Below are 11,128 nucleotides of genomic sequence, written 5' to 3' on the forward strand. Positions count from 1 at the left end.
GTCTATGTGACAAGGTGCTAATCGGCACCTATGTCCTGGACACATTTTGGCTCCAAGTTCGTCTTATAGCTGGTTTTACTTGATATTTTAACCAGTTTAAGGATAATCATGAGTTTTTTTAGTTACTTTAAAGCTAGTAAATGATCAAAAATTTATCTTGATGATCCAATTTTTTGATCTCCAGTTTACTCTCTTCTTTTCAAGGAGGGAAAATCAAAAATCAAAATTTAGGGTGCTATCTCCTATTATTTTTTTTATCACTCTTAATTTTATTCTTGTCTTAAAAATAAAACAATGGGATTTTGACATGAATTAATTCTAACTAATCCAACAAAAATCAATCAAAATAAACTACCCATAATCACATGATTTATGCCTTAATGCATTGGAATGCATATGACCTTTAAAACTTGATGTGGCTTGATCTCTGGATCAATTGGTTTGATCATCATGTTCTTTATGTTGTTTTGATCATGGTGAACTCAATTTATTAAAGTGAAATTCATGTTCATTGAATGATTCAAATAGCATTTTTGCTCTTAGATAAATTACGATAACACAAGGTTGTGGATTCCTCAGTTGCAAAATGAGGTGTTTACAACTTCTTCTAGGTTCTAATTCAAAACTTTCTTGTGTTTGTCAAGGAGAAGTAGAAGATTTAGGCCGTGATATAATATTTTCTACAATTTCTTACCCAACTATAATATAAACAGAAAATTGTGTTTTGAGTTTTGTGAAAAGGGTTCTTGATTCACATTCTTTTGATTTGGCTCCCCTTAATGTGGGGGCTTTCATTATTTTTGTAAATTTTCTTTTTTGGCCTCATTTGACCATTCTTAGGAAAATTAGGAAAAAATTCACCTTTGCTCTTTTTTTTAAAAAAAATCCAACATTTTATCTTATTTCTCAAACTAATTAGGGAAATGCCCTTCTTTTGAAAATTGATTTTCTCAAAATCGAGTTAAGCCCTATAGCAGCATTTTTAAGGAGCCTATAGTGACGTTTTAAGAACCTATAATGGCGTTTTGTAACTCGATCTCCATGAAGTCGAGTTATAGGTAAAAAAAAGAAAAAAATTTGCACGTAACTCGACTGTATAGAAATCGAGTTACAAAACGTCACTATAGGTCTTTAAAACGTCATTATAGGTTCCTTAAAAACGTCGCTATAGGGCTTTAGAATTTTTTTTTTTAATAACTCGATTTTAAGAAAATTGAGTTTCAAAAGGAGGACATTTCCCTAATTAGCTTGGAAAATAGAGCAAAATGCTGGATTTTTTTTTTGAAAGGGGCATTTGCCCATTTTCTCCAGGAAAATTACCTTTGGGAAAGTTTTTATTTTCATAAACTATATTTACCATGAGGGCTTTAATTTTCAAAAATAATCCCACATTGATTCTTTTTAGTACAATAGTAACTCCTTACTTAAAATTCATTAACCACGTGAAAATCCAACATTGTTCTCGTTTAGTTTACCAACTCATTATTTAGTAATTTATTAAAATAATATTTTAATATTAAAATGTTACAATACTCTGCCAATATATATATATATATATATATATTAAATAATGGAAGCGTACTGTTTTCTTGCCCACTATCCTCTGTTTCACTCTCATTCTCTTCAAAACCAGCCACCCTAACCACCGATTTCCTAGCTAGATTTGGTGTCGCAGCCCTCATCCATGGCGCAAATTGTTGTTCAGCTTCCTTTAATGTATTCTTGCCCTTCAACCGTATTGGACATTCCCTATCCATGTGAGTAAGCTTGCCGCACCAATGACATATATTGGGCATTCTCTCATATTTAAAACATACCCAATTGTCTTGGCCATCCCTTAGAGCTAATTTTCTTCCTTTACGCAACGGTTTAGCAATATCAATTCCCACCCTTGGCAAATCAATTTCAAACATTATGTGGACCATAGTTGAGGTGGAGTCTCCCTTTATTAACAAATAATTAATCTTCAATTTTTCAATCCTAACCTTTTAATCTAAACAAGTTATCCTTTTTTATATATTATAAAATAGCCCCGAATTGATAAGAGCAGTAAATATTTGAGGTAGAGGATTTTTACTTATTTTATTAAAAATAAAATCCCTTAGAGTTTTTAAGATATCCCTACTATGAAAATTTTAAGATTCTATTTGTAATTAGTAGACCTTATTTTTTAATGTCATCAATATTTCAAAAAAAATTTGAATATCATCATTTATTTATTTATCAATGATGTGGTCAATTTAATTAACTTGTTTTAAAACAGATACAATGGATTTTATTAAGTCAATGTTACAATTTTCTTAGAATTCCAAAAGCTTCTCATCAAATTTTACTCCACTAGTGTTTGGGTGCAATTAATAAGTTAAAGAATTCCAACAGATTCTCATCAATAAGTCATTCATTGCACTAGTCTACAACTCAATTCTCCAAGAATTACAGAACCTTCTCATCAATTTCCTATATATTACACTAGTGTGTAATATATGTAATACGTATAATGCAATTGCTGCAGCTATATCTATAAGCCTGTAAATGAAGGAGAGAAAATATGGGTTATGTGAACGTAAACAACAACTTACACTCTATCGTATAAAATAATTGTAAAAAAGCATATAGTAAAAATTGTGGTTATAGAATTAGTAGTACACGTTGCAATTATGTCATGAATTTCAAAAGATGAAATGTCTTATGGTTGAATTGACACATCTTCATACATAAAGTGTTTGAGGGTTTGTAGGAAAAATTCTTCAAGCTGCAAGGTTAATTGTATGTGCATTATAATTATCTCCAAAAAAAAAAAAAAAAGTCATGAAATCCAGAAGGTTCTTCTCATCAATATCTCATCATTCATTTTAGGGTAAAATATCATTTTCGTCCCTAAAATATCACAAAAGTTTGTTTTTCGTCCCTAAACTTTCAAAAGTTCTATTTTCGTCCCTAAACTATCACAAAAGTTCGTTTTTCGTCCTTAAACTTTCAAAAGTTCATTTTTCGTCCCTAAACTTTAAAAAGTTCTGACGGAGTGCTGACATGGCTTGACAGAGTGTTGATGTGGGAGGGATGAAAATCAATACATTTGGCAAAATTTAGGGATGAAAATAGAACTTTTGAAAGTTTAAGGACGAAAAACGAACTTTTGTGATAGTTTAGGGACAAAAATAGAACTTTTGAAAGTTTAGGGACGAAAACCGAACTTTTATGATAATTTAGGAACGAAAATGATATTTTACCCTTCATTTTAGATAGACAGCAAAGATCCCACTTCCTCTCCATCTTACGCATACATATATTTTAATAACTTATTTATTTATGTCATAGATTCTTATCTTATATGCTATTATGTATTCTTTATTATACTTTTATTTTCGTAGTACAAAGATTCGGCATCTACTTAAAACGCTACGCTACACACAAACTTTGGGTCCCACAGTGACCCCAGTACTTGGAATGCAAGGAGAGAAGAAATGGGGAGGGAAAAAAAAAAAAAAAAAAAACAAAGAAAAAGGTTTGGATTAGGTCCATTGCCAGTGCACCAGATCTAGTTAGATAGCGACACATGTTTAAAAATATATACGTATTGTCATTTTAATAGGTCCAATGTCACTTAATACTGGACCCAAACCACCCAAAAAAATTAGAGAGAACTAACTATGGTTTTAAAGCACATTTTGAAACATGAAGCAGAAGAATATAATATCCTCAAATTATAAAAATGTCCTCTATTAGTTTCTGAAAATGATATTACAATCTTTGTAGTACTAGCTTTCAAAGATGGTCAAAGATTATTCCTATGGCTGATTTAATTATTTTATCTAAGGGTTTATTTGGATACCACTTATTTTTAAAAATTAAAAATACTGTAGCAAAATAATTTTTAAATATAAATAGTGTCGTGTGGGACCAAGTTTTAAAGTTTTTTTTAATATTGTACTTGTGGTCTCGTAAACAGTACACGGAACTCAAATATAAAATGCCATATGCAAACTTAGCCCCTTTTTAGTGCAATCCAAATTCCAAACGAAGGCTAAAAGATATTTTACAGAATAGATTATCCATTTTAAGTTTTACGAAACAGTGAACATATTCTTAATTATTGGGCTTGATTAGTTTATTTTTTTTTTTCTACTGAAAATTTATTTATTTTCTTGCTAAAATTTAATAAAAAAAAAATACAAATATAACTTTAATTTCACTTTTAAATAGTACCAAAATGAAGCATAATAGGTCCACTTAAAAAAAACGCGTTTGCATGTGGAAAAGCGCGCGGAACTTAAAAGCTTTTGCATGTGGAGGGCCCGGGGGCTTGCTAGTAAGGAAGTTGCAACGCGCCAACACATAAATAAAAAAAAAAAAAAAATCCCAAAAATTTAAAAAAAACAATAGGTAATAATTGTATCACCCAAATCTTATAAATTGTGGAGTTTAGATTATTAAAATACAAAAAAATAATCAAATCTATAATATATATATATATATATATAGAGGTGATACAGTTATTACCTATATAAATCTAAAGTGAGTTTCGATCAATTCAATAGGTAAAATAAATTATTTGATGTTTAAACTCTAGTGTTTTGGCTTGATTATAAAAAAGAATTATGTAAGACTATAAGTTTTTAAAGCCTAATGATTTTACACTTCATGAATTTATCTTATATATTTTAGGATAAAACTTAATTACAATATTTATAGCTTGTTTTTTAGGTTCCCATTCTTATGATTTAATTATGTGGCTGTATTTAACTAAAAATACACTTCCATTAATATGGAAAAAGCCACGTGGTTGAATCTTAAGAGGAAAACCTAAATAACAACACATAAATAGTGTACATAAGTTTTGCCCTATATTTTAATTGAATTGAATTTATATTTTATAATTAAACTTTCCATTATAATTTTTTTAGGGACTCCATTAGAGTTTTGACACATCATATTTTTTTAAAATGACAAACTACATATATTGTTCCACATATAAATACAATCACAATAAATATCTATCTCTACTATAATAGGAAAATTCTTAAGTAGTCCTGAAGTATAGTAAAATGATGCTCATTCCTCTCACATTTATGGTGGACTCCACCATGAATTTAATGAGCGGAGCCCACCATGAATGTGAGAGGAAGAAGTACCATTCTTCATGCTCCGGGAGTACCTAAGAATTACTCACTACAATATATAGTTTTATTTACAAACACAATTATAATAAATACTTATTAATAATTACCATTATTATCAAATTTAAAATTAGAAAAAATATAAGAGAAAAAAAAATCCACGTTAAACTTTTTCTTGCATTACACAAGTTACAAACTAGAATCCATAATTCCCTCAAAAAAAAAAAAAAATAGTATCCATAATATTGACTTTCTTCTAAATAAAAAAAGTATCCATAATATTGACTAAATATCAATAATCATATTCTTACCCCACTAATATATAAGTTTTTCCCTAATAAAAAATTTGTTTGTAGTCGCTTTTGTAGAACTAGAATCTCATGCATAATAAAATAAATAAATCTAAGTCCAAAAGTATATTTTAACTTAGGTTACTGTAGCAGACTTGCAGGTGAAGATAGTTTGAAGTCAAAAGGACAAGACCAACTGCTTTCTAACAAATGCTCTTGTTTTTTTTTGCAATATCTTTTGTTTCTTTCTTAGGTAGTTTCTCAAAAAAATAAAAGGTAGTTTCTCGGTAAAGCTTTTTCTGGGTTTCTCAGTAAAACTTTTTCCTGGGTTTCTCAGTAAAGCTTCCTGTGTGAGTGTGTCTGTGTGTCTGTGAGTAATGGAAAAGCTGAGTTTGGATCATTTGCCACCTGGGGTCAGATTTAGTCCGAAGGACCCGGAGGTCATCGAACTCTACCTGAAGAAGAAGATAATAGGGAATGATAAAGACACTTGGTTTATTCCCGAAATTAAGTTCTATGAAGATGAGCCCTGGGACTTACCAAGTAATCTTCTTGTTTTTCTATTATCACACACCCACCTTCACTTCTTGGAAAATTTAATGCTTTTTTGTGAAAAGGTAGGAAAATGTTTCACATTGTATTAGTATGTTGATTGTTGCTTGTTTTGCGTTCTAGTTATAGAATTTTTCTGGACAAGTGTGTTACATTAATTGATCAAAAGAAATAGTTACAGAGATCATGTGTAGATTGTTGCTTGTTTTGTGTGTGTGTTTTTGTGAGTATCTGTTTTCTGGTATTGGTGTTGTCAGGTTCATGTTGTGTCTAGTTAGTGTTTTCTTTTGTATAAAGACTGATGCTTTCTTGGACTATGATCCTCTGCTCTCGTATGAATTGTTTTTCTTCTTTAAAACATTTAAAAAGTAGTAGATTGAAATTCGGTTAGTACTTTCATATTTTGTTTGAATTCAAAGAATGATTTAGCACTTACTCAATATGATATGACCATTTGATTTTCTCATTTTAGACATGGAATTTTGTAACTTTCTTCTTACTTTCTCTGTAGTTCATTTATTATGTTGAATTTGGAAGTACTATTGTTTTCCCTTTTTGCTAACTTTGATAACAAAATTCTGAATCAGTCTTTGTAAGAATTTTTGAACTTTCATTGTTATGTGACATCTTTGTTGGTATTATACTTACTAGATTACATAAGATTTGCATAATATGCCCATCTAATGATCTCATAGTTGAACAATTATATAATATATACATGCTCATGTGATTGTTCCCATTTTGGGTGTCAATATTTTGTACTTAAGTCTGGTTTCTTGTACTGTAGTTAAAAGTGGAATTTCTACGGAGGACCAAGAGTGGTTCTTCTTCACTGAACAGAGCCTGAAGCATCAGAACGATAATCCAAAAAAGAGAAAAAGGGGTCAGAAACAGGAACTGGTGAACAGGCAAACTAAGGCTGGGTTCTGGAAATCAACTGGTCCAGATCGGGAAATCGAGTCTGGAGAGGGCTTGATTGGAATGAAGAAGACTCTGGTCTTCCATATAGGGAGTAATAAGAGAGAAGAGAAGGCAATAAGGACTAATTGGGTAATGCATGAGTACAGAACAACCCAGAAGGACTTTGATGGAAAACTCCCGGTCAGGTTGGCTTTTGCTATTCAATTTGTTTGAGTGATGTTATATTGACCTGAGATTTTTTATTGATTACTGAACTGAGTGTGTGTGTGTTGATTTAAGATTGTTTTGCCTCCAAAATCATTGGAGGTAACTTTAAAAGAGGATTGATTCAATTACCTAGGATTGTGGAAGCTGTTAATTTTTTGTTAATTCTTAGTGAGGGTTAACATTCTTGCTGGATTAATGATCTCTCTCTCTCTCTCTCTTTAATATTTTATTTTCATTAAAGAAGGTATTTTTAATCCACCAAGTGATAGATATTGAAATTTTACATGTAGACAGTGTTGCAAGGGATTAGTGGTTTAGCTCAAAATTCCCTATTGAGGATAAAAGACTTAGAAGAACAGGGTGTGAGTTTTTTCCGAAAAGTAGTTTGATGGTTTCTTTTGGGTTGAACGGTACTCACATGTATGGATTGAGAATTGTTTGTTTGTTAGTGTAAGAGTGGCATTGGGTGTATATAGGTTTTGAGATTGTGAGTCTCGTTTATGATGTAATAGGATTTGGGAGAGTTTTTGTTTCTGACATTTGTGTGATGCTTGTGAGAGTGTGCTAATTTGATTGAGGTTTTGTTGAACGTGGTTGTAATCCATATTATTGATAGTAAATTTGATTGGTGTTGTTGCTCATGGACTGCATGGAGTTGACTGAACCATGCTTTAATATGTTATCTTGTAATGATTTTTTTTAAAGTTGTTCGTGTGAATGTGCTCTCACTAGCTCCAATCAAAAGAAGTTTTACTGACACCTATTATATATCAAATGGCTTTGTAGGAAAACCTCCTCTATGTCATTATTGTTAGTTTCAACATTTCTGATATATATTTACATTCTGTTATTTTCATCTTTGAGGTAATTCAATTTCTAGTATATATCAGGCAAGGATGATTTGTTCGTCCAATTCACTTGGGTGCTTAACATTATGCAGAAGCCCTTTGTACTTTGTCGTTTATTCAATAATGAAGAAAAGAGTAACAAAGGTGGACCTGCAAAGTCTAAGCCAGTACTGTCTGATGTTACAGAACTTGTTCAGTGTAACAATGACAACGACCATGATAAAGCATATGTTGCAGAAAATCAAGCAGCAAAAGTGAGATAATTTTTTTTTTTTTTGGAATTGAGAAGTATAGTAAATTAAACAAGTACTTATCTTGCGCACTCATGTTTCTTTCGTCAGGTTGATTTAAGTGAGGAGGACATAGAACTTCTCATGGGTGCGTTCTATGTCCCTCCAGAGGACTCTCCATCCAGTTTACCCCTCACCACTCCTGATGTTTCAACTCCGATCACTGTCAAAACTTCTCATAAAGAAACCCAATCTGAACCAACATTGGCTCCAGCTTCTCATGAATTGCCGGAGCAAGCTGAATACCATCCAATTAATTGCATGACAAAATTTGACAATGCAGCACCCCTTGCATGTAACGATGATTATAATGCATGTGCTGCAGAAGATCTAGTGGGAGAAGTAAATACTACAGAAGTGAGAATGAATTTTACTTTCAGCTTAAAACAGTTGTCAATATTATTATTTTGTGGGAATTGAAAGTGCAGATAACTAAAAATATATACTTATCTCAGTTATTCATTTGTATTCCATCAGGTTGACCTCGATCTTGATATGGACAAGGCCTTCGAAATGTTCTATATCCCTCAAACAGCTGAAGCTTCTCTTGAAGCACAGTCTATGCTAGCCCCAGCTTCAGTGTCTCCAGAATTAGGCAGTGAAGCTGACAATTATCGCACAAGTTTTCGATGTCTTCCTGAAGAAAAATATGATGGAATAACAACTAAGACTATAGTGCCCATTGAGTACAATGGTGATAACACCTATGTCGCAAAAAATAAAGTGGCAGAAGTGACATCTGATGTGGTGAGGAAATAATTAAATTCGAGCATAAAACAATAACATCTCTCTTCCAAGGGTAATTAACTAATTAAGTACCTATCTTATTAATTTATGTTTCTAACATCAGGCTGATTTGCAGGTGGAGGCAGGCTCAAATATGTTCCCTGACACACCACAGCCACTAGGTTGCAACATGTTATCCCCCCGATTACACTCGCACATGCAAGCAGAGTTAGGTTCTTCTTGCATCTCTTACCCTTTTACCAATGACTTAAACAATGGTTATTGGAGGGTGCATCACCAATCTGATATGAATGTGCCAGCTCCCAATTTCTCCGAGTCCGGGGATTTAACTCTTATTAATCCCGATAAGTGCTTTCGTAAAATGTCTAGCAGTCAAAATAATCTTGCTTTTGATGATGGGACCCTGAAAAACATGGTCTCTGATAAGGACAATGGGTCATGCAGTGGGTTAGATGCCAATGCGCTGGTAAGTGAAAACTCTCAAGATATTGTTTATTAATTGATCTTGCAAGTTTTTTGAAGACAATTTAAGCTGTGTTAATTTGCAGCTCAAGACTTTTTATACTCCTTTGTGGGTAGTTTTTGAGTTATTCGGTGTGGTTTATTTGTGTCTTTTATCTTCAGACAAATTGGTCTTCTAAAAACTAACCTTGCAGTGTTATTCTGTACAGCTGTTCGCGCTAGAGGCTCCAGAATTGGTGTCGCTCGATGAGATCTTCAATCCAGAGGTTTCATCAGGGTTGTTAAAATCAGGATCATACTTAGGATCTCTGGGAGGATCTTAGGATCAGATCATAGGATCTGATTAATGATCCACTTACTAATATTAGTAAGGGTAAAAATTAAAAGAATTATTAGTCTCTCTTGGAAAGAATTTATCCAAGAAAAAAGAAAGAAAGAAAGTCGTTCTCAAAAAGAGTAAAAGAATTTTTATTACTCTTTGAAGACAAATTGGAGATCTTCCTTTTCCCACTTATATACATTTGCAAACATTCCCCAAAGTCTCCTCTAACCGATTCACTCTTTTTCACCTCAAAAGAGAATTTTATTATATTCCAACCATCTTTCCCTCCACTCTCCTCTCCTTCCTTTCCATTTCCCTCTGTTCCAAATATAGTGTTATTGTCTTTTACAAACCACAGACCCATGGTATTTTACATTCAAAAGCCTATGGCCTCCTTCAACAACTCAAATTGACTACCACCCCCATTTCCCTCTACTCTCCTCTGCCCCACCCCAACACCCCCCCCAAAAAAGAAAAACTCTAAAAAAGCTACCAGCTTAGGCTTATTTAAGCTCCAAGTTGAATTTAAAGGTTTCTCTTGGAAAACCCAATCTAGGTCGGGATTTTAATTAATCCTGTTCTCAATAGACTTCTAGTTTTGGTTGAAGTCATTGATGTCTAAGATTTGTAGAATTGTGAGATCGAAGATCCTTGATCAAGATTTTAACAACCCCTGGACTCTGTTACAGAGTGAAACAAGTACAATTGATTACTGTAACGTCACTTCTCGTGTATAATGTTGAGGTGCACTGGACAGCCTTGGTGTTCTTATGAGAGGACCTTACAAGTACAATGCGTCCTCATTTGCTGGTGCTGTGAACAAATTATATATGTATATAATGAATTAAGCTATCGTTTGGAATTAGTACGAGGATTTGGCAACTACTAAAATGGAAGCAAGGCTTCATTGTTGTTAAATCTGTATGCAGTGTGATTTATGTTTAAGCTGTACTGATAATTGTCTACTTCTGTAAACATGTAATGATATGTACTCTTAAGTCAACCGATGAATTTCGTTAGTGTTATCATCTTTAAAGTTTGTGATGGTTAAAATTTGTGTGCTGGAATGTGGTTGTTTTTAGTTGCTTGTGTGTGTTTAGACAAGAAGAATGCATGAAAACTGAAATCAAGTTGAGCTAGAATTGAAGCATGTACAATGAAAAAGGCTGATGTACACAGGATTGGAATGAGTGACATGGTCCGGGACCTCCAGATTGAAGGTGCCATAATCACGTTATAATCCAGTAGTTAAATACAGGAATGTCTTCAGGTAAAGCTTTAATGGTTGTTGAATTTCAATGTTTTATTATTAATGTTGCTATTATTCTAAGTGCAAATATTCAAGCTTGAAGGATGGGTTGCTTGCAATGGT

At 32.6% G+C, this 11,128-nt stretch overlaps 2 protein-coding genes across 2 annotated transcripts; both read left to right on the top strand.

The window, feature by feature from the left end:
• Positions 1-5,631: 5,631 nt before the first annotated feature.
• Positions 5,632-7,397, top strand: LOC136066573 (protein NTM1-like 9). The gene is made up of 2 exons (XM_065771106.1): positions 5,632-5,950; positions 6,747-7,397. Exons 1-2 carry the CDS (start codon positions 5,785-5,787, stop codon positions 7,091-7,093), a joined length of 513 nt encoding a protein of 170 aa, XP_065627178.1. The 5' UTR covers positions 5,632-5,784; the 3' UTR covers positions 7,094-7,397.
• A 294-nt stretch (positions 7,398-7,691) lies between these two features.
• LOC112024681 (uncharacterized) lies at positions 7,692-10,795 on the top strand. Its single transcript, XM_065771107.1, has 5 exons — positions 7,692-8,189; positions 8,277-8,582; positions 8,703-8,972; positions 9,088-9,438; positions 9,644-10,795. The coding sequence occupies exons 1-5, from the start codon at positions 8,022-8,024 to the stop codon at positions 9,755-9,757; spliced, it is 1,209 nt and encodes a 402-aa protein (XP_065627179.1). The 5' UTR covers positions 7,692-8,021; the 3' UTR covers positions 9,758-10,795.
• Positions 10,796-11,128: the final 333 nt, after the last annotated feature.

This window comes from Quercus suber, unplaced genomic scaffold, assembly GCF_002906115.3.
Source record: "Quercus suber isolate HL8 unplaced genomic scaffold, Cork oak 2.0 scaffold_39, whole genome shotgun sequence".
In the NCBI taxonomy this organism is placed as follows: Eukaryota; Viridiplantae; Streptophyta; class Magnoliopsida; order Fagales; family Fagaceae; genus Quercus; species Quercus suber.

Coding starts and splice junctions, on each gene's coding strand:
- LOC136066573 (XM_065771106.1), top strand. CDS start 5,785: ATGGAAAAGCTGAGTTTGGATCATTTGCCACCTGGGGTCAGATTTAGT. Junction 5,951..6,746: donor TGAGCCCTGGGACTTACCAA/GTAATCTTCTTG, acceptor CTTGTACTGTAG/TTAAAAGTGGAATTTCTACG.
- LOC112024681 (XM_065771107.1), top strand. CDS start 8,022: ATGCAGAAGCCCTTTGTACTTTGTCGTTTATTCAATAATGAAGAAAAG. Junction 8,190..8,276: donor CAGAAAATCAAGCAGCAAAA/GTGAGATAATTT, acceptor TTCTTTCGTCAG/GTTGATTTAAGTGAGGAGGA. Junction 9,439..9,643: donor GGTTAGATGCCAATGCGCTG/GTAAGTGAAAAC, acceptor TATTCTGTACAG/CTGTTCGCGCTAGAGGCTCC.